Raw genomic sequence first — 25,608 nt, 5'->3', positions numbered from 1 at the left:
TGCTGATCAGGCATTCACTACTTCCAAGAAAAGCAACTATGCAATAGTGGCATAGTTTTTCCATACTGATATTTCTACATGGTATTAGAGGGAATAGTAAGTGCTAAGGGAAATAGTACTAGAGGGAAGATCCCGCCACAGATAGATACTAAGCAAGAGATACTACATGATAACCACTGAAGAATAAGCAGCGATGAAGAAGCTGTTTCAGAGGAGCTGAACTAGGGACCTTGAGCAGATCTCAGCCTACTTGGTGGTGGCCCTCAGCAATGCCTCGCCTTGACCTTGCGTTGTGCTGACACCAGCAGCAGCAGCTCCCCAAAAGCAAAGAGCATAGGCATAGGGAGAGTTGTTTAAGAGAGCGCTAAAAGAGAGAGAGCTTCTAGGGCACAAGTTGGATGGGAGAGAAGGGAAAAGGAAGATGAAATGGATGGTGGGCTGACAGACTGATTCCTCAAGTGTGAGGGAAGGGAGAGAACGAAGGGGAAGGAGACGAGAAGTGCCTGAGGCTGCTTCTCTGCAGTCTAGTCCCTCTGCTCTGCACTCATGCCCAAACAGTCCTCCTTTCTTTCCACCCACTATCCTGTTGAGCCAGAGAGCTTCTCTTCTCCCTTCTGAGTGGAAAAGGCCATAGGGAGTGTTGTAGGAAATGAGAAAGAACAAAGAGGTTCCATTTAAATAAATAACAAATTGGAAGGGCCATCTACCATTAAACAGAGTAACATAGCCACTTCATGAAACAGATTCAGAGTGTCATGAAAGGGTAGCAAACTGGTAGTTAGTCAATTTATTACTGTTCTTATTTTTACTACCAAGGACGGAGAGAGGTGCTTCCAAGGTTTTCTGCCTCAGGAGTCAAAATAAATTGACTGGTTTTAGATACTGTTGGGAGGATCCACCTAATGGGCTTCCACTCCTCCCCCTCCTCCATATAGTAAATATCACAAGTAATGGGTTTGGCATGTAATAGTTCGAAGATTTTGCCAGCCTTGGTCAAATCAGTTATGAGTATTTATTTATTCTTTGGTATATCCATGCCAGAGGGTAGTAAGAGCTCTCCAAAAGGCTGTTTGCTTTAGAAATGTAACCAGATGACTCTTCAATGTGGAAGGACTCTACAGGTGTCTACTCTGAAGGAAGCCTCATTGAGTTCAGCAGGAACGTGCTAAGCGGGTATGGGACAACAGCCTTATCGCTCCATTAATTTCACAACACCAAGAAAAAAGCACTCCTAGGGGCATGCTAATTATTAGCCAAGCAATCACCTGCAAAATAAAAAAACACCACAAGCAAACTACAAACTCGGCTCACTACAATATAAATAATTAGCTTCCTCAGATAATTTTTAATTTAATTAAGCACAGCCTGTGAAGTTTGGCTAAGTAGTCGTCAAAATATGTAAACTGTATAATGTGGATTGGTGTCAATATCAAAATAATGTAATATTCAACTGAATTCTCTCCTGCGTGAAGCCGCCATCTTGTTCCCTGGAGCCGCCTTGCTTTCTTACCGTAGAGTAGAATGTCTGCTAGAGCGGGTAATGCTATTGCCAACGGGAGAGGGGAGGTTACTTCCTCGATGGAGGTCTTCAATGGATCGACTCCAAGGCTTAGATTTATCCATTGAGTTTTCCATGTTGTTTTCCAAGCTTTCAAAGTCAAATCTAAACGGAAATGAACATTTCAATGCAGGTTTGCAAAACACAAAAAGAGAAAAGAGAAAGTAAGCAAGAAGAGAGAGACGTAGACAACTTTTTCCTTCCTGCTGCTGAACATCTGCAGATTTACTCTGTCCCAGCTGATTACAGTCAACAATATAGTGACAGAGCGCACTGTAACATATTTCCCCTTGAGCTAAAAACAGAGTGCTAGTTACACGTACGTTTCACAGTAAATTTGGATCTTGAGAAACAGGGAAAGGGCCATCATGCAGATAGAACTGAGAAAGAATCTTACAACCTTATCCAGATTTTCTAACTTCAAAACTGCTTGATTTGTTGGAGGAAAACAAGTCTCCACGGCTCTCTTCATTTTTATTTTATTTTTTTAAAAAAAATCAATTAGCTTTGCTTTCTAATTTAGTTTCAAATCTATCCCTGTATAATGGCCAAGACCAAACTCCAAACATATGCAATGCATTTAATGTAATCATTTCTGCTCTTCCTTTGTTTTATTTTTCCCCAGCCCTTACTCAATGCACTACTCTTTGAAAGCGGAGCCATCTCTTCCCTTCTTATATGCTCTGAGGTTATTCTCCATGCATGCCATGTTAGGGAAAAGTAAACAACAAGTAAAACACCTTGCTCTTGGTTCAATATAGGAGGTGAAAGTCTTTAAAGCAAGCACTTCTTTTCCTGCAACGTGCCTTTCCCCCCAAATCAGTAATGTCCTGCCATTAACTTTGTTCCAGTTCAAACAAAACAACTGTCTCTCCCAAGCACCTTTGTTTGTATGTGTCCTAAAAACCAAATCACATTTCTCTTCATCTTAAGAACCTGAGGCCCTGAACCAGGAGAACTGCAAGTATAGCAGAAACTTGTTTGCCCGTTGCTGAATTCATGTTCCTTTGAAGTGGAGATGGGAAATCTGTAAGCCCTCCAGATGCTGTTGGGCTGCAGCTCCCATCAGCCCCAGTCTGCTGAGCCAACGGTCAGGGATGCTGGGAGTTGTAGTCCAGCAGCATCAAGAGTGCCCCAGGCTCCCCATCGCTGCTTCAGAACATTCAGGACTGGACAGCACAGAAGCAAAACAGGACACTGAATGAAGCACAGTTCGGGCCAATCTTCCTCTCCCCTGCTTCCCCGATAGATCCACACTGCAAGGGGATTTCTCATGGGGAGCTAACAGCATGTAGCTCCATAAGACTCCTAACGCTTCCCAGTTTCTGCCCAGTACTAGCAATCACACCACCGCCACCATCTTATTGTATCTATTTTCATGGCTAATTCAAATACTTTGAGAGTGGCAAGAAGAAGCTTGACTGCAAAGTGGTTCTGCTTTCTGCAGTTCTGCCATAGCATACCAAGTGGAACTCACTGGTCTCAGCCATGGTAAGACTGCGAACCTACTCCATCTTAAGATATGAAATCTCACTTAGGGAAATTAGAGGTATAAAAGCTTTGGAAAGGGCCCATTGCTCAGCAGAGTAGATGTGTTGCATGCAGAAAACCCTTGGTTCAAAGCACTGGCATTTTTTGTTAAAACGATTTCAGGTAGCAGGTGATGGGGAAAACCTTGGACCTTGGACAACTAATGCAAGACTTGACAATACTGGGCAAAAGTGCTTCCTGTGCCCCTAAGAGGTCTACGATTCCATGGAACATTTGAATGGGTATGTTCTGAAGGTATGGAACTATCTACTTTGGACAAGGATGCAGAAGGCTGAAATCATCTCAGCATAGAGGAACAAACAAGTGCAGTATCCAGTGTTTCCTATATGCTGCTGATACAACATACTAAGACAAGCAGTGCACTGTGTAACCCCACAAAGAAGAGATTTCTGGCAGCAATCTTTGGAAGACCATCAATTGCTAGAACGGTAAACTATTGCACTAAAGGGTGTTCATGCTTTAGTGCACGGTCATGCACTAACAAGGCCAAAACAGCAAATCACTCTACACTGTAATGTTTTGCTTTGCGTAAGCCAGGTCTTACTTACGTGACTGCATACTGTGCAAAAGACAAATACTCTACCAAAACATCCAAGCCTTTGTTTTCTTCATTCAAAAACTCCCTGACCCACCTGTTAGGGGAAATCATTAGAGATCAGCATATTTGTACTTGTGCAAGCAAGTCTGCACACACACACAAAAGAACCCAGTAATTACAGGAGAAAAGAAACACATTTTGCAAAAGCTAGTAATTTCTCTCTCAGAAACTTTTCAGCATGGAATGTAACGGTGTCACCAAATCACAAGGCCACTGCACATGCTCAGAGCCAAGGTAAAATAGCCCCTCTCAGTCAAGATTTTGAGGTTATCATTAGATAACCAGCACAATTACCAGGTATTTCACTTATTTTAATTTAACCATCTGGTCAGGAAAGCAAGCATCATTTGGGCTTTCTGCTATCTCTATGTAAATGTAATGCCAAGGATATTTTATCGTTTTGAAAAACCTGGAAATGCACTAACAGAGAAAGTTGGTCAACAGTAACACGGCGGCAAAACCCAAGCAAATATCATGTTAACTGGACTATACCCCCAAATCTCAAGAAACAAATGAGTTTTTGAACTTCCTTTTTTAAAAAATAATATTTATTCCAATTTTAAAGATTACAAAAAGAAAACACTAAATTAAGCAAGAAAAAACAAAACAATACATCACATGAATACAGACAAGCAGAAAATTAAAAAAACCCAGAAAAATACAAACAATTAAGAAAAAAAGAAAAAGAAAAAAACAAGTTAAACCTTCCCATAACTCATTTGCTTGTTTCCTTACGAAACAAGGAAGGAGTTTTTGAACTTCCAATGGTCTTTCTGCAGGGATAATTGGACCCGAGCCATAGCAACCACACCAGTGATTCCTAATTTGTATGTACTGATTTATTTTAATGCAATATTCTTTTTATCATGCTGTACACTGCCCTAGTATATACTACCTGAACAGCAGTAAAGAATCTTTCAAAATGGATTTTCATTTGACATAGATTAGGCAGAGGCCTTTTTATTGGGGACCCTTCCTCAGACTGGGAATTATGGGAAATTGGCCAGGCAGTGGGGGTGGGGAGAGAGAAGAAAGAAAAGGCTGGGGAGAATACTGATGGCCCAAAGTCTGTGTTTATTTCACAGCAAATGATTTAGGCTGTAATCACATACAGCCTAATTGGGGGTGCCCATTTATACTTTTTAAGTAGACAGGTATAGGATTGAGCTATCAGTCACAGTTTTAAGAAGCAATGCTCTCGATGGATGGGACCAGGAGTACGTGGTACGGCTGACATTTCACCACATATGGAAGGAAGCCATTTTCTGTCTCAAAGGATTCATGTGTACAGGTACGGATAGCTGCACACAACCAATTAGCTCAAGCTCATAGTCACATTGACACACACAAAAGAATTTCACAGCAGCCACTGACTTCAAAGTCCTAATGAACTTAGCAGAAATAGTCTCTCACTTCAGTCACAGCTAACATCTGGCAAGACATTAGGGTAAGTCATAAATTTCACTTGGCATTTTTAAAAAGTTAACTCTCGGGCAAGTTTCCATAAAAGAAAAGAGTAAAAGATGATATACTGACAACTTCTACTGCATATTTGGTTTGGGAAATATTACTGAAGTTTGACGTTCAGCTGATGACAAAACTGCTACAATTGCTTACAGACTTCATTGGCATGTCATCTCAAAGATATTGCCTAAACATTTGCTGCTCTGCCAACTATGTATTAGCAATGTTGGCCTAGCTTTGGTATTTCATGGTCAATTTCACTTCAAACGGGCTTTGCAAAAGGTGGGGGAGGGGGGAGAGAAAGAAAGAGAGCCAGAACTTTTAACAAAAATAGTTTGTGAAAGATTGGGGGGGGGGGCGTGTTCCAACACACTTAAAATGCAGCTCTCTTTTGAAGCAACACTGCAGTTGTTGAATTGTGTCTCTCTAAATTCTCACTGCCTGAGCAGCACAACGCTTATGCAAAACCAGGCCACATCACAAAGTCATAGTGCCTTGAAGGAAAGAAAAATATGCCAGAGTAGTAGTTTTCAAATTGTGTTCTAGGGAAACCTGAGGGTTCTGAAAAGCTTCTCAACGTTCCCAAAGAAAAGATCTGTAATGGTGGTTGAGGTATATTGTTTTTGTTGTTTTTCTCTGCCTTTTAAAATGTTTTATAGACTATTTTTCTTTCTTTTTCTTTTTTTCTTTTCTCTTTAACTCTTTGTAATTAATATTATTCATAAAATAAAATAATTTAATTTTTAAAAATGAAATGAAACCAAGGCACCCAGAAAAAAACATTTTTACCCACCATGGGTGATGATGATTTATTAAATTTCTATACCACCTTCAATCAAAGTATCACAAGGCAGTTTACAATAAAAACATAAAAATACATGCCATAGTAACAAACAAAAACAATGGCTCCCCCAATAATTTAAAAGGCCACAGAAAGTTTAATTAGCCAAAGGCCTTTGAGAAGAGGGATGCTTTCACCTGGCATCTAAAGATATGTAGAGAAGGTGCCAGGTGAGTCTCTCTGGGGAGAGCATTCCACAAGAGGAGAGCCACTGTAGGAAAGGCCTGTTCTTATGTTGTTCCTGCTTGGACCTCTCACAGAGGAGGCATATGAAGAAGGGCCTCAGATCATGATTACAGGGTATAAGTCTGACATATTCACGAGATTATTCAGTTGATGCATGACAATGAGGCCCCGCAGGCCTGGCCAGTACTTATATGTACCGTGCATTCTCTGGAATATGTCCCAGAATGCTCTGCAACACAAGGGAGTCAATGGCAGATATTTAGGAGTACCTCAGCAGGCAAGCCAATGAGGAAAGGGTTCCTATAGCAAAGCTTGAAAACCCACAGTCATAATACTATTTGAACCATGGTTCCATTTGAGCCATGAAGATACACAGCTAGGCCAAGGAAGCTTTGAGGCATCTGATCAAGGCCTGTATTTTAAAAGGAGCTTAAAGATATATTTGCAAATGTTTATATGTTTCATGCCAGGCAGAAACCACCTGGCTAAGTACTTTGGCAGTTGTTTATCTTCCTGCTCTCCTGAACAAGAGCCCCCCTGATTTATAGCAGTAGTAGGAGACAAGTTTCTCAAAGTTGTAAAAGGGAATTACAGGCTGGGAGCAAAAGTTACACTGACCCTACATATTCACAATCAAGCTGCAAAAACACTAATTAAGAGTTGGTAAATAGTAAGACTTATTGCTTAACAGAAAATAATACCATGTGCCTCTCATCAGACTCTAGCCATATTTTCCTAAGGTTTAAGGTATACTGAGAGAGTTAAAGGGCAATAAATTTTGGGAAGAGCTAATGGGAAAAGCAGCTGGCTGGGAAAGGGGGGGTGTAAACTGAAGAGGCTTCTTTTGAAGCTGTTTTTTACTGAGTTCCTTTTTTACTTTGCAAAGGCCTTTTCTTCTAAAAAGCTATCTATGTTATGTATGAGATTTGTTGGCTTAATGTAATTAGGCAAAGGATTTAGAAAGTAAGAAATGTTAGATTCTTATGTTAGATTCTTGTTTCATTGATGGTGTGTGAGAATGTGAACCCAAGATCTCTGTTTAGATAGAATTTAATACCACGAGCCATTTGTTTTAGCCATTTGTTTTGGAATGCAGGGGCAACAGGGGCAAAAGGTGATCTGGTAATTAAGGTGCCTTGTCGAGGCAAATGTAAGATATATGGCTACTTGTCTGCCATTTATGGATAGAAGGAAATATAGCTCTTTGTCTCCCATAAAAGGTAATAGGAAATGGGTGTATCTTTTATGATTGGTTCTAGCAAACAGCCAATAGGAATTTCAACCAGGCTGATTGGACAGAGGTAGCCAAAGGAGGAGCAAGGGGGCTGGGCTGAGGAAATATAAGTGCTGGCCATCAGGGCTGGAAGGGGCAGAGCTTTGGTAACCATATACCACTGTGCCTATCATTTATTTGTCTGACAAATAAATTATTACTTTAATTTCTCTATTGCTGCGTTGAATATTTCATTCCAGCTAAGCGTTAACCACAAGCAGGGTGCTACAGCTTTAGACAGGTTGTGAGAAATGTCTTTTGCCCAAACGTCAGCAACGGTAAAATAAAATAAAATAAATCATTCTTACCCAATGTGATTCGTTCTTAAAGAAATTTCTAGTTCTCGTAATACTTGTGTAGATTCTTGAACTCTTCTCCTAAATTTCTATAATTTGCAAGGAGAGAAAACAATGCCTGGGTGTGATATTTAGATTAAGGTAGATGGTATATAAAACCTTCACACTCCCATGACAAGGGGAATACATAAGTCATTAAGATGCATATTAAGTTTAAATTCTGAAGAATTACTCTATTAATCAGACAACCAGTGTTTTTTTTGTGTGTGTGTGTGTGTGTGTGTGTGTACACATACACACACACACACACACACACACACACCATACAATTTCCAGTACAAATAAACTTATAGTATATGAAATACATTTAGAAATCAAAATATATCTTTTACGCAACACTTTCTCCAAAGCTATCCAATATTTCATCCTGACTATTTAACCTTCTCTCTTATACTATACTATATGGGTAATAGTTACATTTAGCTACACATTTTACTGCATGATCTGTACACACATGGCAAATGTGTTTTATTGTGCTCTCTCCCTCCAATCCACCTGGAGCAGGACAAGCTTAAGTGACAGAATAGTGCCCAGAAGCTGTGATGAGCTGGATGAGGACCAAGAAACTGAGAGCGAATCCTGATAAGGCTGAGTTGCTGTGGACAGTTAGTTCCCAAATCCAGAAATTAAGAGAGACAGCCTGTTCTAGAAGGGGCAGAACTCCCTTTGAAGGAGCAGGTGCATAAACTGGAGGTTCTCCTTGAATCTCTGCTGACACTAGAGGCCCAGGTCCACAACCAGCTGCTTCCTCAGCGATGGCCTCAGTAATCCACACTTCAATAACCTCACAACTGGATAACTGCTCTATGTGAGTAACCCTTTAAAATGTTCTAAAAGCTCCAGCTAGTGCAGAATTAAACTTCCAGGTTGCTATCTGGGTAACAACAAGGTAGGATTCATGTAACACCAATCCCTAAAGCGCAACACTACCTGCCTGTGTGCTACTGGATCTAAACTAGATTTTAACTTGAAGCCTACAGGTGCTGTGTTCTGCAACCCATGAACCTTGTGCCAAACCACTTTCATTCCAACTTATGCCAGAGGTCTACTGGGTTTGTAATACCCATCAATTCTTTGCCCACTGACCTGCAAAGACATCCTTCAATGCCCAACCAGCCATGCAACTATAAAATGAAATGTAAACTTTTCACTTAAAAAAAATATGCAAGGAAGACAAACTCTTCTGAACCCTGATGGGACCTGCCTTTTGATATAAAAGAATGCCCCATTTATTCCATCATGTCAGCTGAATCAGGTGGTGAAGTTTTGACTAGACATTTCCTGGGTACAGGTCTCGCTTGCTTGCATTTATATAGCTCTTAATCACCTAAGTCTCGAAGCAGCGTACATAAAAATTACAAAAGTTATCTTTGGGGAAAAGGAGAAAAAGCTGTGGGAGAGAAGAATGAATGTTTGAAAGCCTCTGTTAAAAATATAAAATATATAAATATAAATATAAATATATAAATATATATTTATAAAAATATAAATGCACATAAGGCATTAACAAGTCTAGAAGAAGGCTGAAGTGAGCCCTTCTCCCAACAATGTCCCCCAGCATGCAAGCTTTCCATATTTTCAAATGTGCAGGGCTGAGGGTCAGTGCATAGAAGAGGTAAAGGTAAAGGTAAAGAGACCCCTGACCATTAGGTCCAGTCGTGACCGATTCTGGGGTTGTGGCACTCATGTTGCTTTTTTGGCCGAAAGAGCCGGCGTACAGCTTCCGGGTCATGTGGCCAGCATGACTAAGCCGCTTCTGGTGAACCAGAGCAGCGCACGGAAACTCTGTTTACCTTCCCACCAGAGCAGTACCTATTTATCTACTTGCACTTTGACGTGCTTTCGAACTGCTAGCTTGGCAGGAGCAGGGAGCGAGCAACGGGAGCTCACCTCGTCGCAGGGATTCGAACCGCCAACCTTCTGATCGGCAAGTCCTAGGCTATGTGGTTTAACCCACAGCACCACCCGCATCCCATAGAAGAGGTAGGCAGCATTAAAAAAATGTTAACACCTTCACCCCTCTCATCTCCAGCATAATTATTTTTTGCACTCCAGACATTGCTGAACTACAATTCTTATCACCACTGACAATTGGCCGTGCTTGTGCTTGGTCTTGGGTTTCGGAGGAGCTGCAGTTCAGCAACATCCAAAAGCCCAAAAGTTCCCCATACCTGGTCAACTGCTTCATTTGGCTGATTTTATATACTACTCCTAAATGAAAATTGGGGGGGGGGGATTCAAACATTTACAAAATAAAATCTCTTACCTTCCTAGTTACAGCTGGATCGAGATAGCCTTTTAATTTCTGGATATATGTGTGTGGAGGATTCTTGACTTGAAATCTTTCCTGTAGGGGAGAAGAATAATGGTTAGCCATCCAAACAGTTACTAGATATGCATTATAGCTAGATACCATAACTGAACGTGCCACTCTTCGCTTGCTGTTTTCATTTAATTAATATTTTATCTTCAGTTTCTTTAGGTGTCAGAAACTGGAATAAAGGCCCCGGAGTCTAAACGCTCTGAAAAAAACTAAACATGTCATAATTAAAAATGAGCCACAGTTATGCAAGTTAACAGCTCTGTCACCTCCTCCTGTTTCAATTAATACCATAGGATAATTATGTGTGCCGTGAAAAAACTTTGCATGAGAAAGAGGTTTCCGCTACCAACTTCAAGATACAAGCTCTGAGTTCATTTTTTGTCTCCTTCCTTCCCTCCTTCCTTGACTAAACAACAACAAATTACATAATGCATCTCAAGATAAATATGATTTTGATGCATATTTCATCTCACTTTATGCATTTCTACGCATATTTTATTCAAGAATATGCAATTATTCTTTTGCACATTTTTGTATGGTTCTCACAGTTTAAAAAAGAAAAAAGGTATCGCAAAATTCAGAGATGCAGGAAAAATGGAGAACTATGGTCTGATTCATGTCCAGATTAGATCAAGTCACTTAGCAACAAGGACCAAACAAAATTCTCCTCCACCTCTGATCCTTCCTCCAATTTACAGAAACACTGGAATGAGTACCTTCTGATAAGAGTAACTAGCAACCTTTTTTTTTTATGACACTTTTGGAAGGAGAGTTTAGAAGCACACAGGAGGGCAATTAACCATTTCCGTGCTGAATACTGCCCTGCAATAGTGCTTCTCCCTTGCAAGAATGCCCTTAAAGCCAATGGAGCTGACGGCAGAGGGGAATGCTAGAGCAGGAGAAAGAATTAAGTACACACCTCCCATTTGCCCATTCCTAACTGGTCCCTTCCTATGAGCTATCAGACAATTGCTAGCCACATTTGCACACAACATATAGTTTGGCCCTCGCAACTCAGTCTAACAGATGTGTACAGGAAGAGTGTCACCATTATCTATGTAAATTCACTGTAATCTGTCATTCCCTTCCTTCTCACCATTCCCAGTCTCCCAAAATCTGAACAGATGTAGTTTGAGGAGGTGGTTAGAATAGGTAGTTTGTCTCTAATAATAATAATAATAATTTATTATTTGTACCCCACCCATCTGGCTGGGTTTCCCCAGCCACTCTCTAGTGTGGATATGCCCACAATAGACATGTGAAAGTTCACATCATCATCATCATCATCATTTTATTTGTATGTCGCCTTTCCATAGCTGAACCTATGCTCAGCTTACAACATGACAAGATTTACATAATTACAAACATAACAGAAGTCATAAACAATAAATAAAACACATCAAAAAGTACACAACCAAATGGAAACCATTTCCACATAAATCTGAAGAAGTGTGCATGCACACGAAAGCTCATACGAAGAGCAAACTTAGTTGGTCTCTAAGGTGCTACTGGACTCATATATATATATATATATATATATGCTTTCGTAGATTTTCACGGGTACAGGAATGCAGGTTTTGGTGTCCTCGGGTGTCTTCCCGTGTAAAAGTTGGGGTGTCTAGGCGACGTTTCGACGAGGTCTCACTCGTCATCTTCAGGCTGGTGCTTTCGGCTTCTTGTTACTGGAACAGAGCAGGATCTCAGTGTTTGAGTTCCTATAAATACTGTAGAGGGGGTGTGGTGTATAGCCTCCAATGTTCTGGGCAGAGAGGAAGTTCCCAGGCTAGTGTGCCTTTTCTTCTTTTGTTCCTTAATTACTTGAGAGATATCTTGAGTGATTTCTTGAGTGATATCCTGAGTACCACTTAGGTGGGTCATTAGGTGTGGATTAGTTGTTAAAGTCTTTGTGTCTTGACCTCTTGAACTTTGTGAAGAGTTTTCCTGAGAAGATGGCTGTACTGTACTTAGTTGTGCTCTGGCTTGGCTTCGTGTATAGGGGCGAGCTGTGGTTTTGTGGCTTGTGTCAGCCAACACAATAGAAGCCAACAACCAACTTCCCTTCCTTGACGTCCTAATCTACAAAAAACCTGATGGCTCCCTAGGACACACTATCTACCGGAAAAAAACACACACCAACCGCTACTTACATGCACAATCACACCACCACCCTGCACAAATAAACTCCGTAGCCAAGACTCTCATCTCCAGAACCAAACGCCTGGCTGACAAAGACCACTTGACAACTGAGTTACAGAATCTCTCAAACGTGTTAATTGCCAATGGATACCAGCAAAACAGGATTACGAAGCTAATCCAAAAGGAAACACCCCCCAAAAACCAAGACACAGAAGAAAACAATGGCATGGCCCTCCTCCCTTATATCAAGGGCACTACAGATAAAATTAGCAAAATCCTCCATAAACACAATATCAAAACAGCCTTTTGCACCAACCAAAAAATAGCCAATATCCTCAGAAACCCCAAGGATAAAATCCAGTTGGAAAACCAAGGGATCTATGAAATACCCTGCAAAGTCTGCCCAGCCACGTACATTGGACAAACAAACAGACGAATAAATGCACGTATCGCAGAACACAAGAATGCCGTCAAAAAAGAAGAAAAAACTTCCTCTCTTTTCCAACACATGAAAGAAACAGGACACGAAATTAATTTTGCAGATTCCAAATTGCTCTTTAACACGGAACATCACCACAAGAGAATAATCATGGAAGCCATCGAGATAGAGAAACACCCTCACAACATGAACAAGCGTGACGACACATCCCGCTTGCCAGACATCTGGAAATTAGCCCTCCCCACAAAAACTGACACCAGATCCAGAGGCACACAGAACGCCAACACCAATCAACCACACCAGACCCAAACCCAGACCCTCTCCACAGATGAATTACAGACACCATCCAGTAGCCAATCCATGGTGGCACCTCCGGATGCTGCACCCCCCTGCAATCCCTACACAGATCTGGCTGACACAAGCCACAAAACCACAGCTCGCCCCTATACACGAAGCCAAGCCAGAGCACAACTAAGTACAGTACAGCCATCTTCTCAGGAAAACTCTTCACAAAGTTCAAGAGGTCAAGACACAAAGACTTTAACAACTAATCCACACCTAATGACCCACCTAAGTGGTACTCAGGATATCACTCAAGAAATCACTCAAGATATCTCTCAAGTAATTAAGGAACAAAAGAAGAAAAGGCACACTAGCCTGGGAACTTCCTCTCTGCCCAGAACATTGGAGGCTATACACCACACCCCCTCTACAGTATTTATAGGAACTCAAACACTGAGATCCTGCTCTGTTCCAGTAACAAGAAGCCGAAAGCACCAGCCTGAAGATGACGAGTGAGACCTCGTCGAAACGTCGCCTAGACACCCCAACTTTTACACGGGAAGACACCCGAGGACACCAAAACCTGCATATATATATATATATATATATATATATATATATATATATATATATTTCTACAGATAAAAATGATCTGTAAAGTGGCATACTGGAGGGGAAATCATATCTCCCATTCATATATATCAGTTTTGTGACACGAGACAGGAAGTTTTGGATAACATCTATACCAAATCACATCTGGAGTCAGTGACTGTTCCTGTCACAGCAGGCCTGTCCCACACTGCTACACCAAAATGACACCTTCCTAGCACTGCACCCCAGTTTGAACACCTATACACTGGTGCTTGTGAACTGAGGCTGCAATCCTTAATGTAAGATTAACCCTCACTGAACTCAAAAGAACACTGTCTCCCTCTGTCCAGCTTCACTGACTTCAGAGCAGCCGTCGACTCTATGTCCAAGCTTAAGGCAATAAACATGAATTATATCCTACAATAAGATTTGCGTTTTTGTTTCCTGTAGCATGGCTAAGAGCTTCAAAAATCTTCTTTTGTTCATATGCTAATCTCATAACTGCATAGTGTGACTATGATTCCAGCACTATGTGCTGCTTTGGTACAGTATTTTTTTTAACTGTTTGCTTATCTTCTGTAAATATGGATTAAATTAATAAAGCTGAATTATAATACCACACACCATTTTATGTCAACATCAAATCCTGCACATTAATATGCTTATCATATTCATATCTACCGATTATCAACACCCAGTGAATGCTAAATACTGATAACCATATCCTGAAGACTAAAACAGAGAGATCCATTGTTTCTTTAAAGCAGTGGTTCACAAATTACACAATGTTTAATATCGACTTATGACTGAGCCTGTTGGCATACTCTATAACTTACATCCCTTTTCCTTTGTCACATCATTCCACCTTTACGCCTATATGAATAGTTCCATGCATCCTAATAATTTGCTAGCACATAAGAAGTGGAGACTAAGATAATTAAAAAGAAATAAGTCACGTGTGGAAATCTAAAGCTTGCGTGAAAGGCAAATCTAGTAAATGCTTAGAAATCGTGACTTATGCAAGTCTGCAGCATAAGGTGGCTGCAGGTCAGCACTAACTGGCTAACACCTTGCACCATTTTAATTCCTCAGAATAGTTCTATGGCTATTTTCATCTCCCCCCCCCCCCCGCCATGTGTGCATGCATATATCTGTGTTTTTAAGCATGCAGAAAAATAAATGCTTAACCCTTTTTGAATAGCCAACCTAGATAATCAAGAGTAGCATGTGGGCAAACAAACAAAGCCAACTCTAGAAGAAGATTCCACTTTTTTTCTTCACACATAAAGCAACATACTATGGAAAGGCCCGTTACTCAGGTGTTATGCAGCATAAGTAGGATCTGCAGGCCATGAACACTAGCCCTGCTCCCAGCATTCCCATATGTGTCAACCACACCTATTTCACCACAAACCTTCCCATATTGAGGGAAAGGTCTGAATGGGGCTTTAAAGTATATGGCTGATACACATTTAGAAGTTTCGTTGTGATAAGGAACCCTGATAATGCAGTGCTCCTGCTCTCCCGGAGACTTCTAAGCAAGCTCAGCCAAACACACCTTCATTGCACGTCTTCATTCAGCAGCTAGTAAGTTATGGAAGTCTCTACCACAATGAGGTTATGAATGACTACTAATCTCGAGGGCTACAGTATATTACTTCTAGTACCAGATGCACTATGTCTCTGAATACCAGTTTTTGGGGATCACAAAGACTGCTGTTGTGCTCATGTCCTCTTTGTGGGCATCCCACAGGTATTTGGTTGACCACTGCAGAAACAAGATGCTGGACTAGATGAGCATTTGGTCTAATCTAGCAGGGTTTTTGTTGTGTTGTGTATGTAGGGGTTGTGTACATTGGGGCCAGGGCTGGATGCACAGACCTTGAGGGTGTCAACCATGTCGCCTTTCCCTATTCAGGCATAATGGTTCCTAAAAAGTGTTTCCATTGCCCCTAAAATTATTGCTGCCCACAGCCATAACTGCCAAGGTCACTCACACCTGATGAGATGGCACAGTGGTTCAAATGAGTTAGAATTGTTGTTTCCATGAATCATCTGCAATGTGAAAATCATCTTCGAAGAAGCTAACAGAAGAAACTGAAAGTTTCACATTATTGCTCCCTGGTGCATAAAGCTTCTTTGACCAACCATGTGGGAAACTGCTCACTGAATCATAAACCCGGCATGCATAATCCATAAAATGTAATAGTTAGTTAGAAACTCATATAACGAAAGCATGACTTTCCTGCCAACTTCCCTAGAGCAGACAAGATAACTATTCTAAAATAGTGGCTGTTGAGAGCACATTATTCTGATGGGAATACTGTTTGCTCGAACTTGTTTACAACTGTCTGCAAAGCCATTCCCTCCACTCTCGTTTCCTCTCTGCAGAACTCTTTCAACTCCTTTTGTTTCATTTTGGTTTGCAAATGAAGAGATCTGGAAGTCTGAGCTTTTGCTGGAGTTTTCCGATCACTGTGAAGGCTAAATACACTCCGGGGAGATCTGCACTGAATACAGACTAGTAATGCTCCCAGAAAAACATGAATTCTTTTGTCTGAACCAAGCCTAGCCCAATTTGAAAATCATTTAACTAGTAGTAAAAGAACAATTAAAGGTCACATCACTGGGGAAAGTGGGAGGAAATGTAAAACCTGAGTAAGGTGACTTGGCAGGTAGCAGATGACTTGAGTTACATTACTGGAGACAGTCTCAGGGTGCTCTGAACTGATTTCCCATTCTTACTGTTAATATTACAAAGTGGAACTAGAATGTATGACAAAAGACCTACCTCTTGCAATAACAAATACTTTGTTCTCAGCTTTCAAGAGAAAGGGGGAAATGATTTAATAAACACACTTGTCAGGGCAAGGAGACCTCAGAGATCAGCACCAATAAATACTCAGAATTGTCTGTGCTTGAGCCTATGTAGAAAAGGCCAAGTGTCAATGGACACACACCAGTCTCACTGTCTTATCCTGGCAGGATATAAAGGTAAAGGTACCCCTGACAATTAGTCCAGTTGCGAATGACTCTAGGGCTGCGGTGCTCATCTCGCTTTACAGGCCGAGGGAGCGGGCGGCCGTCTGCTTTTGCAGAAAGTATTTCTGGGTCATGTGGCCAGCATGACTAAGCCCCTCCTGCCAAAGTCAGAGCAGTGCACGGAAACGCCGTTTACCTTCCCACCGGAGCGGTACCTATTCATCTACTTGCACTGCGTGCTTTTGAACTGCTAGGTTGGCAGGAGCTGGGACTGAACAACAGGAGCTCACCCCATCGCGGGGTCTCGAACTGCCAACCTTTCGATCGGCAAACCCAAGCGACACAGTGGTTTAACCCACAGTGCCACCCGTGTTCTACCTGGCAGGATATGGCATGACTTAAAAACAAAAAACCAGGGGGACACAAATCACATGCAAATATTCATTGTAACCATAAGTAATCTCATAATGTTCGAAACAGAGTGACGAGTGCTTCCTTATTAATAAGCTACATTTGTATTCCTTCTTCCATGAAATGAAAATCAGGCCAATGTACACAGAGCACTCAATGACTTTTTTTGGCACAGCAAATCTCTGACAGCTGCTGAATGTCCCAAGATTTGAAATCAGTTGCCTTAATCCAAATCTAAGAATAATCTCTATCCAATTACACTGAACCTCTAACTTCAATACACTGACGCACTCCGCAAATACAACAGAGCCAACAATTGTTTCTCTAAAAAAATGAGTTTCCATGCCTAAATGCACAAAGGTTCTATAGTGAAGAGAATTCTAAATCTATATCTATATCTTCTGGGGCCGATGGGAAGAATTCTAGTACTTACCCATTTCACCCAAAAATATCACTTTCACATTTGAAAAAAGTAAATGTGTATTCAAGGTGACAGGGTTGGTGGGGGCTGGTGAAATACAGATACTGAACATGTGAAGTTCAACCACGCTACAGAAGAAACAATTCTCCATCTTCTCCACCAGGAAATCATCTTCTCCACCAGGAAATCACTTATTTCTCAAAAATTGGCTGACAGGTTTGCTTTACCTGAAGGAACAACTGTACACGGGCAATTTGCATTCCTACTAATTCAACAGAAGAAAGCATGTTCACCGAAAGTAAGCAAATGAGATCGTAAACTCCTTGGTATCTGCCTTTTTGTACTTCACTTCTTAGTACAGTGCTGATGTCAATGGATTATGGTTGCTATTACATTATATGGACAACCGTAAATGGTTCCACCTTTAAAAGCTAAACCGTTCTGGCACCATGTCTATGGAATACCACTGCAAAACATGCTTGCCTGGCAACCATTTTCTTTTAGGGTTCTTTTCTTTGCTCAGGCTTTCTTCTCCCAGGCAAGTATGTAAAATCTTAATTGCTGTATGTTTTATTCTTATATTTGGGACTTGGTGTAACCAATATGCAGGTGAAACCTGACCCCCTCTTGCTCTCACTTCCACCTAAATCCAAGGAAGCTCAAACAAGACAAAATAGAGGTGCTCCTCAGCAGCAGAAAGGTAGGGCAGAGAAGAGGGGCTCAACTTACCTTGAACGGTGTTACAGTCCCCTTGAAGCATTCATCTCTGAACCCAGAAGCTCACATTTCCACAGTACTTTTGCACAATAGGGGTTAGAGTGTCAACAGTGCCCATTCCCTGAGAGGTCAGACATGGCCCTGGCAACACATACTTTGGTTACATCTTATGCAGGGCTGCCTTTGAATGAAGAGCATTTAGAAATTTCAACACTACTGACTAGGGTTAGATATAGGACTCATGAGGCTCCCATGTTACAGCTGCTTCACAGGCTACTGGACCATTCTCTCATATAAGTTTGCCTGGGTCTTAAGCTCTTCGGGAAAGGACATCCTCTTTGTCTAGTCAATATCCAACTAGTCAATGTATGTCATCACTTGGCAGAAACTAGAGAGAAGGCATTCTCAGCAGCTACAGGGCAACCATAATTTTTTCTCCATACAATGCTCCTGGGAATTATAGCATGCTATCCTGCAGCATCAGTCTATGCACCGATCTTAAGAGGTTTTTAAAGCAACCAAGCAGCTACATGCTGATCATGGCATGCATGTTTTTAAAGCAAGGATGAGGAACCTGTGGCTCTCCAAGGTGTACTTAAGACTCCAGTTCTCATCAGCACCAGCCAGCATGGATGGTCAATAACATCTGGAGAGAACTGTAGGATCCCCATCTCTGGATTAAAAAACTGAAAAGGCAAAGGAGAAAGATGGAAAGACCACCTCCTCACCTTGTAAGTGCCCCTACACACCCTAAAGCATGGGTAGGATTCAGCCCAATCACCTTATAAATCCAGTCTGTGGACGGTCTGAGAATCAGCATGTTTTTATATGAGTGGAATGTGTGCTTTTATTTAAAATGCATCTCTGGGTTATTTGTGGGGCATAGGAATTCATTCATTCCCCCCCCCCAAATAACATAGTCCAGCCTCCCACAAGGTCTGGGGGACAGTGGACGGGCCCCCTGCTGAAAATGTTTGCTGACCCCTGCCCTAAAGTGCTGTGATTCTTGTGGGCATTCCCACAAAAGTTGCAGAAATCCTCCCTACAACTTCACCCAGCCAAGAAGGGGTCATGCACTGCCCTCATCTGTATTCTGACAGGCCTTTGGCCTGATAAATTTGTTTGTTTATGGCCACTATTAAGTGTTGGAATCTGTTGGCTTGATGGAAAAGCAAGATATAAATTTAGAAAAGAAAGAAGTTATTGGTTTAATTTGTTTTCAGCCACCTTAGGGATTGTGTGTTCAAAAGCCAGGTTATAAATATTTAACACAAACAAAAAATGCCTTGTCAGCTAAATCAATAGGCCAAAGCTTGGGAGCTACAAGCTGGGAAATAACAGAGTTTAAACTTGGCTTCAGAGTACATGAGATGAAGTCCAGCTACAAAATGGTTTACAAGCAGACTTCAAAGTGATAATAGCAAACAATAAAATTAGTCCATTTTTTCTGCATACTAAAAATTGGAATAGTGAAACCAGTTGTGAACAAAAGATCGTCCCCTCCTTAGTTTGAAGAATCTTCTTGGGAGTTCTTCAATAGATACACAATGTTGCCATGTTTAGTCTAATTGTCAAGAAATCCTGTATTCTTTTGGCAGCAGTGGAATGCTTTCTATTAATGATCAGAAAATGTTATGGTATGAGCCTGTCCAAACTGCAATTTGCAACCAGTAATAAGAGGGTGAAAGTGCATTTGTTAAAGGAAATCTCAGGGAGTATATCCTTACAATTTATCTTCAAAACACTCCATACATCCTTTTCATTTCCCAAAGCAAATTAACTTTTTTTTAAAAAAGCAGTGCTTGCTCATCTGCACAACATAAGAACAGAAAGCATTTCCTAAAATGTGCTTTAGCCTTACCCATTGGCTAAGGGCTTTCTAGGGAGTGACCTGCCTCTAGCCTAAAACCAGACTGATGTGGAACACCTGTCATTGTCTAGGACCTTGGAACACACAGTCCTGTTGTGGTAGATAAATATTACACAGGCATCATTCCCACTCTGCATGGAGGCAAATGGCCAAAACCATAGTTTTAGTGCTAACAGAAGTGAACTTGAGTTCACTGACTCTCTTCTTCTCCAATGCAGCCATGAGGAGGGGATTGGAAGTTTATGCTTCCGTCTGCAGTTAATTGTGGTTACAAACAATGGTCAGTGTTAACTATGCTCTAGGGCCATCGGGTGGGAGGTCCACATGGGAATGTGGGGAACACATTCCAGAGGCATCATGGGCAGGGCACTGGGTGTGACATCCACCTATGTAGCACAGTCCTACCGTTCCTGCTACACAAAACTCAAAGGTATACACAGTAGTGGCCAGAAAGGCAACACGGGTTGGTCTCCTGCCTTGCCAACACCACATGGCGCTTCCGGTTACTGAGAAGGGGAAGGTGTAAAGCTGCAGGATGCTCAACAGTATACTGGAGCAGCAGAAGGGTCAATTCACTGCTTCACCTACACCATGCTGAACTCCCCACTCTTCAGCAAACAGCAGCGATGCACAACATTTGGAAGCTAGAAGAGTAATGCAGCCCTATTTGCTCTACCCTACTAGCCGATACTTGTGTGGGAGAGGGGGAAAAGAGAGAGAGAGAGAGAGAGAGAGAGAGAGAGAGAGAGAGAGAGGAGATAGATGATGGAGAGAGAGAGATCAATTTTCAAAAACGGCTGTGTAGTTACAGCCCATTTAAAATAATATAAAATATAAAATAAAATAAAATTCAGTCTAGAAAATTTCCAGAGGAGGGAACAAGGAGCAGGCAAAACCATTCCTTCATCCCCTTGTGTGCCTCGCTTGACAGAAGACTTCCTTGTTAGTTCAAACACAGTTTCTCGTGTTGTCTAAACTGGGAAACTCTGGTTTAAGCACTGTTTACAAACCAGGATTTCATAATTACAGTCTGCTTTGCAATCCTAGTTTTTAGGTGGTATTTAATCTACAGGTGTGGGTGAGTTATAATTTCATAATTACAGCGGTACCTTGGGTAACATACGCTTCAGGTTACATACGCTTCCGATTACAGACTCCGCTAACCCAGAAATAGTACCTCGGGTTAAGAACTTTGCTTCAGGATGAGAACAGAAATCGTGTTCTGGCGGCGCAGCGGCAGCAGGAGGCCCCATCAGCTAAAGTGGTGCTTCAGGTTAAGAACAGTTTCAGGTTAAGAACGGACCTCCGGAACGAATTAAGTACTTAACCTGAGGTACCATTGTATATGAAAGATGGGCGGGGTACAAATAATTTATTATTATTATTATTATTATTATTATTATTATTATTATTATTATTACTATTATATAACAAGAGACTGCTGGATCAGGCCAATGGCCCATTTAGTCCAAAATCCTGTTGTCAAACTGGCCAAGCAGTTTGTGGGAAGATCTTTTAAGCAGGACCTGAGCACCACAACACCTTCCACACCTGTGATTACCAGCAACAGGTATTCAGGTGCATATTGCCACTGATAGCCTTATTCCCTATGAATTTGCCTACTCCTTTTTTAAAAGCTATCCACCATTGGTGACCACCACTGCCTCCTGTGGAAGTGAGCTCTGTAGTTTAACTGTGTGATACTTTCTTTTATCTGCCCCGAATCTTCCAACATCCAGTGGATGTCCACAAATTCTAGTTGTTACGTGAAATGGAAAAAAACTTTCCTCTACCCACTTTTTCCATTCCATGCGTAATTATATAAACGTCTACCTCGTCCCCTCTTACTCGCTTTTTCTCTATGCTGGAGAGTCCCAAGAGCTGAAACCTTTTCCTCATGGGAAATTGCACCATCCTCTTTTATCGTTTTGGTTGCCCTTTTCCAAATTTCATATCAAAATTCATATTCTACTACAAGTGAAGAAAAGTAAAAAGTAGTAGCTCAAAGGGAGGTTCCAAATGCCATCAGAACATTAAGGCGTATTTTGTCCCCCCCCCCCCCCCGCCCCAAAAATGTGAATCAGACAAATGAAATTTCAAATTCCACTCTCTTGGTGCTCCGAGATTCATTGACATGTTTTATGCCAAGAACTATGGCCTTAGTTTCTAAAAATAACCCAGCTTTTAATGCAATGAGGACACACACACACACACACACACACACACACACTCCCTTGTCGCTAACAAATCTTTTCTAAAGAAGGTGGAAAAACCACTCATAAACCAAGTCATAAATGAGAACATGGAACAGCTGATTCCAGGATATCCCCTACCCACTGCTGCAGAAAGGTTAACAACTCCACAAGAGGACAAGAAGTGGAATATTTTGTTTTATTTTTCTTTAGTCTAGATGGCTAAAGACCAATTTAGACATAATGAACTAAAGAACAAAAGTTTGGGGCTTTAGCCTTAAACAAAAGGGAACATTTGCCTAGATGTGTCCACAAAGCCCTTAGGGTGTAGGTCTAAAATTGTAATGGGGTAGCGAGGTAAATTTATTCCATTCTTCATTTATAAAATTTGTATTCTGCTTCTAATAGATAAAATAACATCTAAGTCGTTTTCTTTTACATACAATATAATTGGAGGGGCATCAATACAGATTCAAAGAAGAACAGCCTTCACATCAGACTTAAAAAAAACAACTATATAAAAGCAGAGTAAAACTATATACCACAGACAAAACTAAGCACTGCACAGAAAAATTAATAAAGAACATTACAAATTTGGAATCACGGTCTCCAGGAACACGTGTGTCATTTATTGGACAAGGACTTGGACTACGTAGACCAGATTCAAAGTCTACTTGAGTGTCCCTACATCCAGTCCAAAATTTTGGTCACACCAACTCTCTCCTATGAATCCTGTAGCTTTCCTTCCTTTGGTAGGCTCCAAAACTTGCATTCCAAAACACTCTGACTCTGAATATACCTGAGAATTTCAACCACTCTGGTGCAATGGGCAGAGGACTGGTAATCAAATGGAAAGCCATATTTGAACGGAAGCCCCCATTTGAATTCCTGCTCAAAGAGCTCACTGGACAAAAACTTACTCAAGTCTTCATCCTTCAGGTCAACATAGCTTACAGGGCTAAGGACTTTTTAAAAAATAAGCATTCCCATCTCCCCCCCCACACACACATCTCCCTTTTGAAACTGCATTGCCCCCAACCACCCATCAGGGGCCATAAAAGAACTTTGTAAAGGTTCCAAACACCTAATCTCCTCCCCACAAACCTTAATAACCAACAGATTGTACTAGTCAAGCACAAGGGATGCAATGATCACATTTCTCATGAACCAATGAAAGAAAACTCTCCTACATCACTTGCCCTAGTCATCGAGGTCCTACTTGAAGATGGCAAATGAATTTGCAGTCAAGAACAGGCAAATACAACCTTTATTTCTTTTCGTATTGCTCTTTCCCATTGACCTACCTAGTGCATGTGTTGCCTTGAAACATAATCTGATTCCCCCACCTTCCAAATTCCTACCATTCCAAACTGCAGAAATAGCTTTCTCGAGCAATTCTCCCCATTCTAAAAAAATGCCTCCACCCTAGTCTATCTACTGAAGTCGCAATAAGGAGCCCTCCTCTTTCTCCTCCTATCCAGGTTTCATGGGCAAAGCATTTGTGAAGTATGCAGATGCTTGCTTTGATCTTAATTTGTTTACTTATTTAGCTGAACAGACAGGGGTGGGGGCAACATTTTAACATGTAATCCCAAAACTATCCAAAATCTCAGATGCTTGGAGAACTATAAAAGTCGGGGTAATTTTTATTTGCCTTTGGGATGATGAGATTTTTGAAACGAGCCCTCTTTCCCCACCCCAAGTTAAAGTGAGAATTCTCATGGATGATTTTTAAAAATAAATAAACAAAAGCATAAGGAGAAGCCTGCTGAACCAGGCCAAAGGTCCACTTAGTCCAGCATCCTGTTCTCACAGTCACAAAGCAGATGTCTCCCCTTATTCACCATTTAACTAAATAATATTTTGCTATGTGAGAAAACAAAAGCAGGTCTCTCTCTCTCTCTCTCTCTCTCTCTCTCTCTCTCTCTCTCTCTCTCCCTTACAGATGCACGCACACACAAACACACACAAACCCTTGCTTCAAATGTCCAAAATCTCTCATAGGGTTCTCAGCTTCTTAGGCTAGTGATTCAAATACATACGGCAGCTTACAAAGGAAATGTGCCCCTTCCTTTCCTTTTGTTAAAATATATTATATTTTTATTAGTTTTCAAATACAAAAACAAATTTATACATTCCATACATCTTAATTACATCTTACTTCTCTTTTTTGACTTCCCTCAATTTGTCTGCCATTCCTTCCTATTGTTACTTTTTACACATTTCTGCCCTTTTAACCCTTTCCCCTCACAGAGCTTCCTTAAAGCTTACAAACGTAATTTTATTATCACTCAGTTTTTGCATATATCGGATAAACTTTTCCCAATCTTCTGTAAATCTTTGGTCTCGTCGATTCCGGATCCTTCCTGTCATTCTGTCCAGTTCTGCATAAGCCATCATTTTAGTTCTCCATTCTTCTCAGCTTCTTAGGCTAGTGATTCAAATACGTAAGGCAGCTTACAAAGGAAATGTGTCCCTTCCTTTCCTGGGCAGGGGCCTAGCAACAATCAAATACTTATCAGAGGAATAAACCGTCTGTTACCACCAAATAGGATCTTGTCAGTATTATGTCTCTGCTGTTTGACATGCCGAATCTGCTTTAACCACGTGCTGTAATTGCATGGTTAAAGATATAAATATTGCATGCACCATATGCTTCATCCCAACCTCTTTATGAAATGTCTGCCTCATGGCTGCTCTAATTTACACCCACTGGCAATCACCCTCGAGGAGTCAGTAGGTCAGCCGCAGATGGGGCTGCTGCAACACAGAAGCTCTTGATGTTTACAGTCATGGTAGAGGTGGAAAGGAATGGCAAAGGGGATGCATAGGAGGAATCATCATAACTGTTCTGGAACTCTCCCCCTTTCATTGGAACAGGGAGATGAGAGCAAGTGCCATTTAACAGCAGGGCTTTGATGAACCAAGGTGCTTCAGACGATGAAATGACAATATTCAAGGGTATCTCTCAGATTTCCCTACCCCTTTCCTCTGATTGAAATTCTCACCTGCCTTCCTGAACCCTGCTATCAATGTATCTCCAGACTCCAAGACTACTGATCTCTATCTGAAATGGCAGGGCTGTGTGCTGCAAATGAGCACAATTGACTCTGAGGTGTGAATGACGGTGCCTGGGCCCCAACCATATAGCTATTGCATTCTTCCTGAATCCTGCTGGCTGACAGTGTATACAACCGAGGACAAAGCTCACAATTCATAGAGGCTTTTCGCTCTTAACTGTGCACGCTGTAAGCAAACAGCCCTGAGGAAATGAGTTACTTACAGCAGATTAAGCAATTTGCCACAGTGTCTCAGTAAATTGCAATTGTAAGCTGTACAATGCTTTTAAATGTTCTGCGTGGAAAATCCAACCAACACAAACTGTTAGTCCTGTAGCTCCAAGACAAAATGACAACT

At 41.2% G+C, this 25,608-nt stretch overlaps 1 protein-coding gene across 6 annotated transcripts in view; it reads right to left on the bottom strand.

Annotated features, from left to right (window-relative positions):
• The window catches only part of FMNL2 (formin like 2), a 188,430-nt gene that overhangs the window by 55,834 nt on the left and 106,988 nt on the right, over nt 1-25,608 (bottom strand). For all 6 annotated transcript variants that reach the window (XM_081871236.1, XM_081871235.1, XM_081871234.1 and 3 more), the window contains exons 3-6: nt 10,094-10,174; nt 7,780-7,856; nt 3,658-3,741; nt 1,511-1,663 (exon numbers count right to left, since the gene is read on the bottom strand). In XM_081871236.1, coding sequence (XP_081727362.1) covers nt 1,511-1,663; nt 3,658-3,741; nt 7,780-7,856; nt 10,094-10,174 — 395 coding nt within the window. The remainder of the gene's footprint in view (nt 1-1,510; nt 1,664-3,657; nt 3,742-7,779; nt 7,857-10,093; nt 10,175-25,608) is intronic.

Source organism: Podarcis erhardii (assembly GCF_964252035.2).
Source record: "Podarcis erhardii genome assembly, chromosome: 1".
NCBI classification, from domain to species: domain Eukaryota; kingdom Metazoa; phylum Chordata; class Lepidosauria; order Squamata; family Lacertidae; genus Podarcis; species Podarcis erhardii.
The sequence above is the reverse complement of the archived record's forward strand: the minus strand, read 5'-3'. Positions and strand labels throughout refer to the sequence as shown.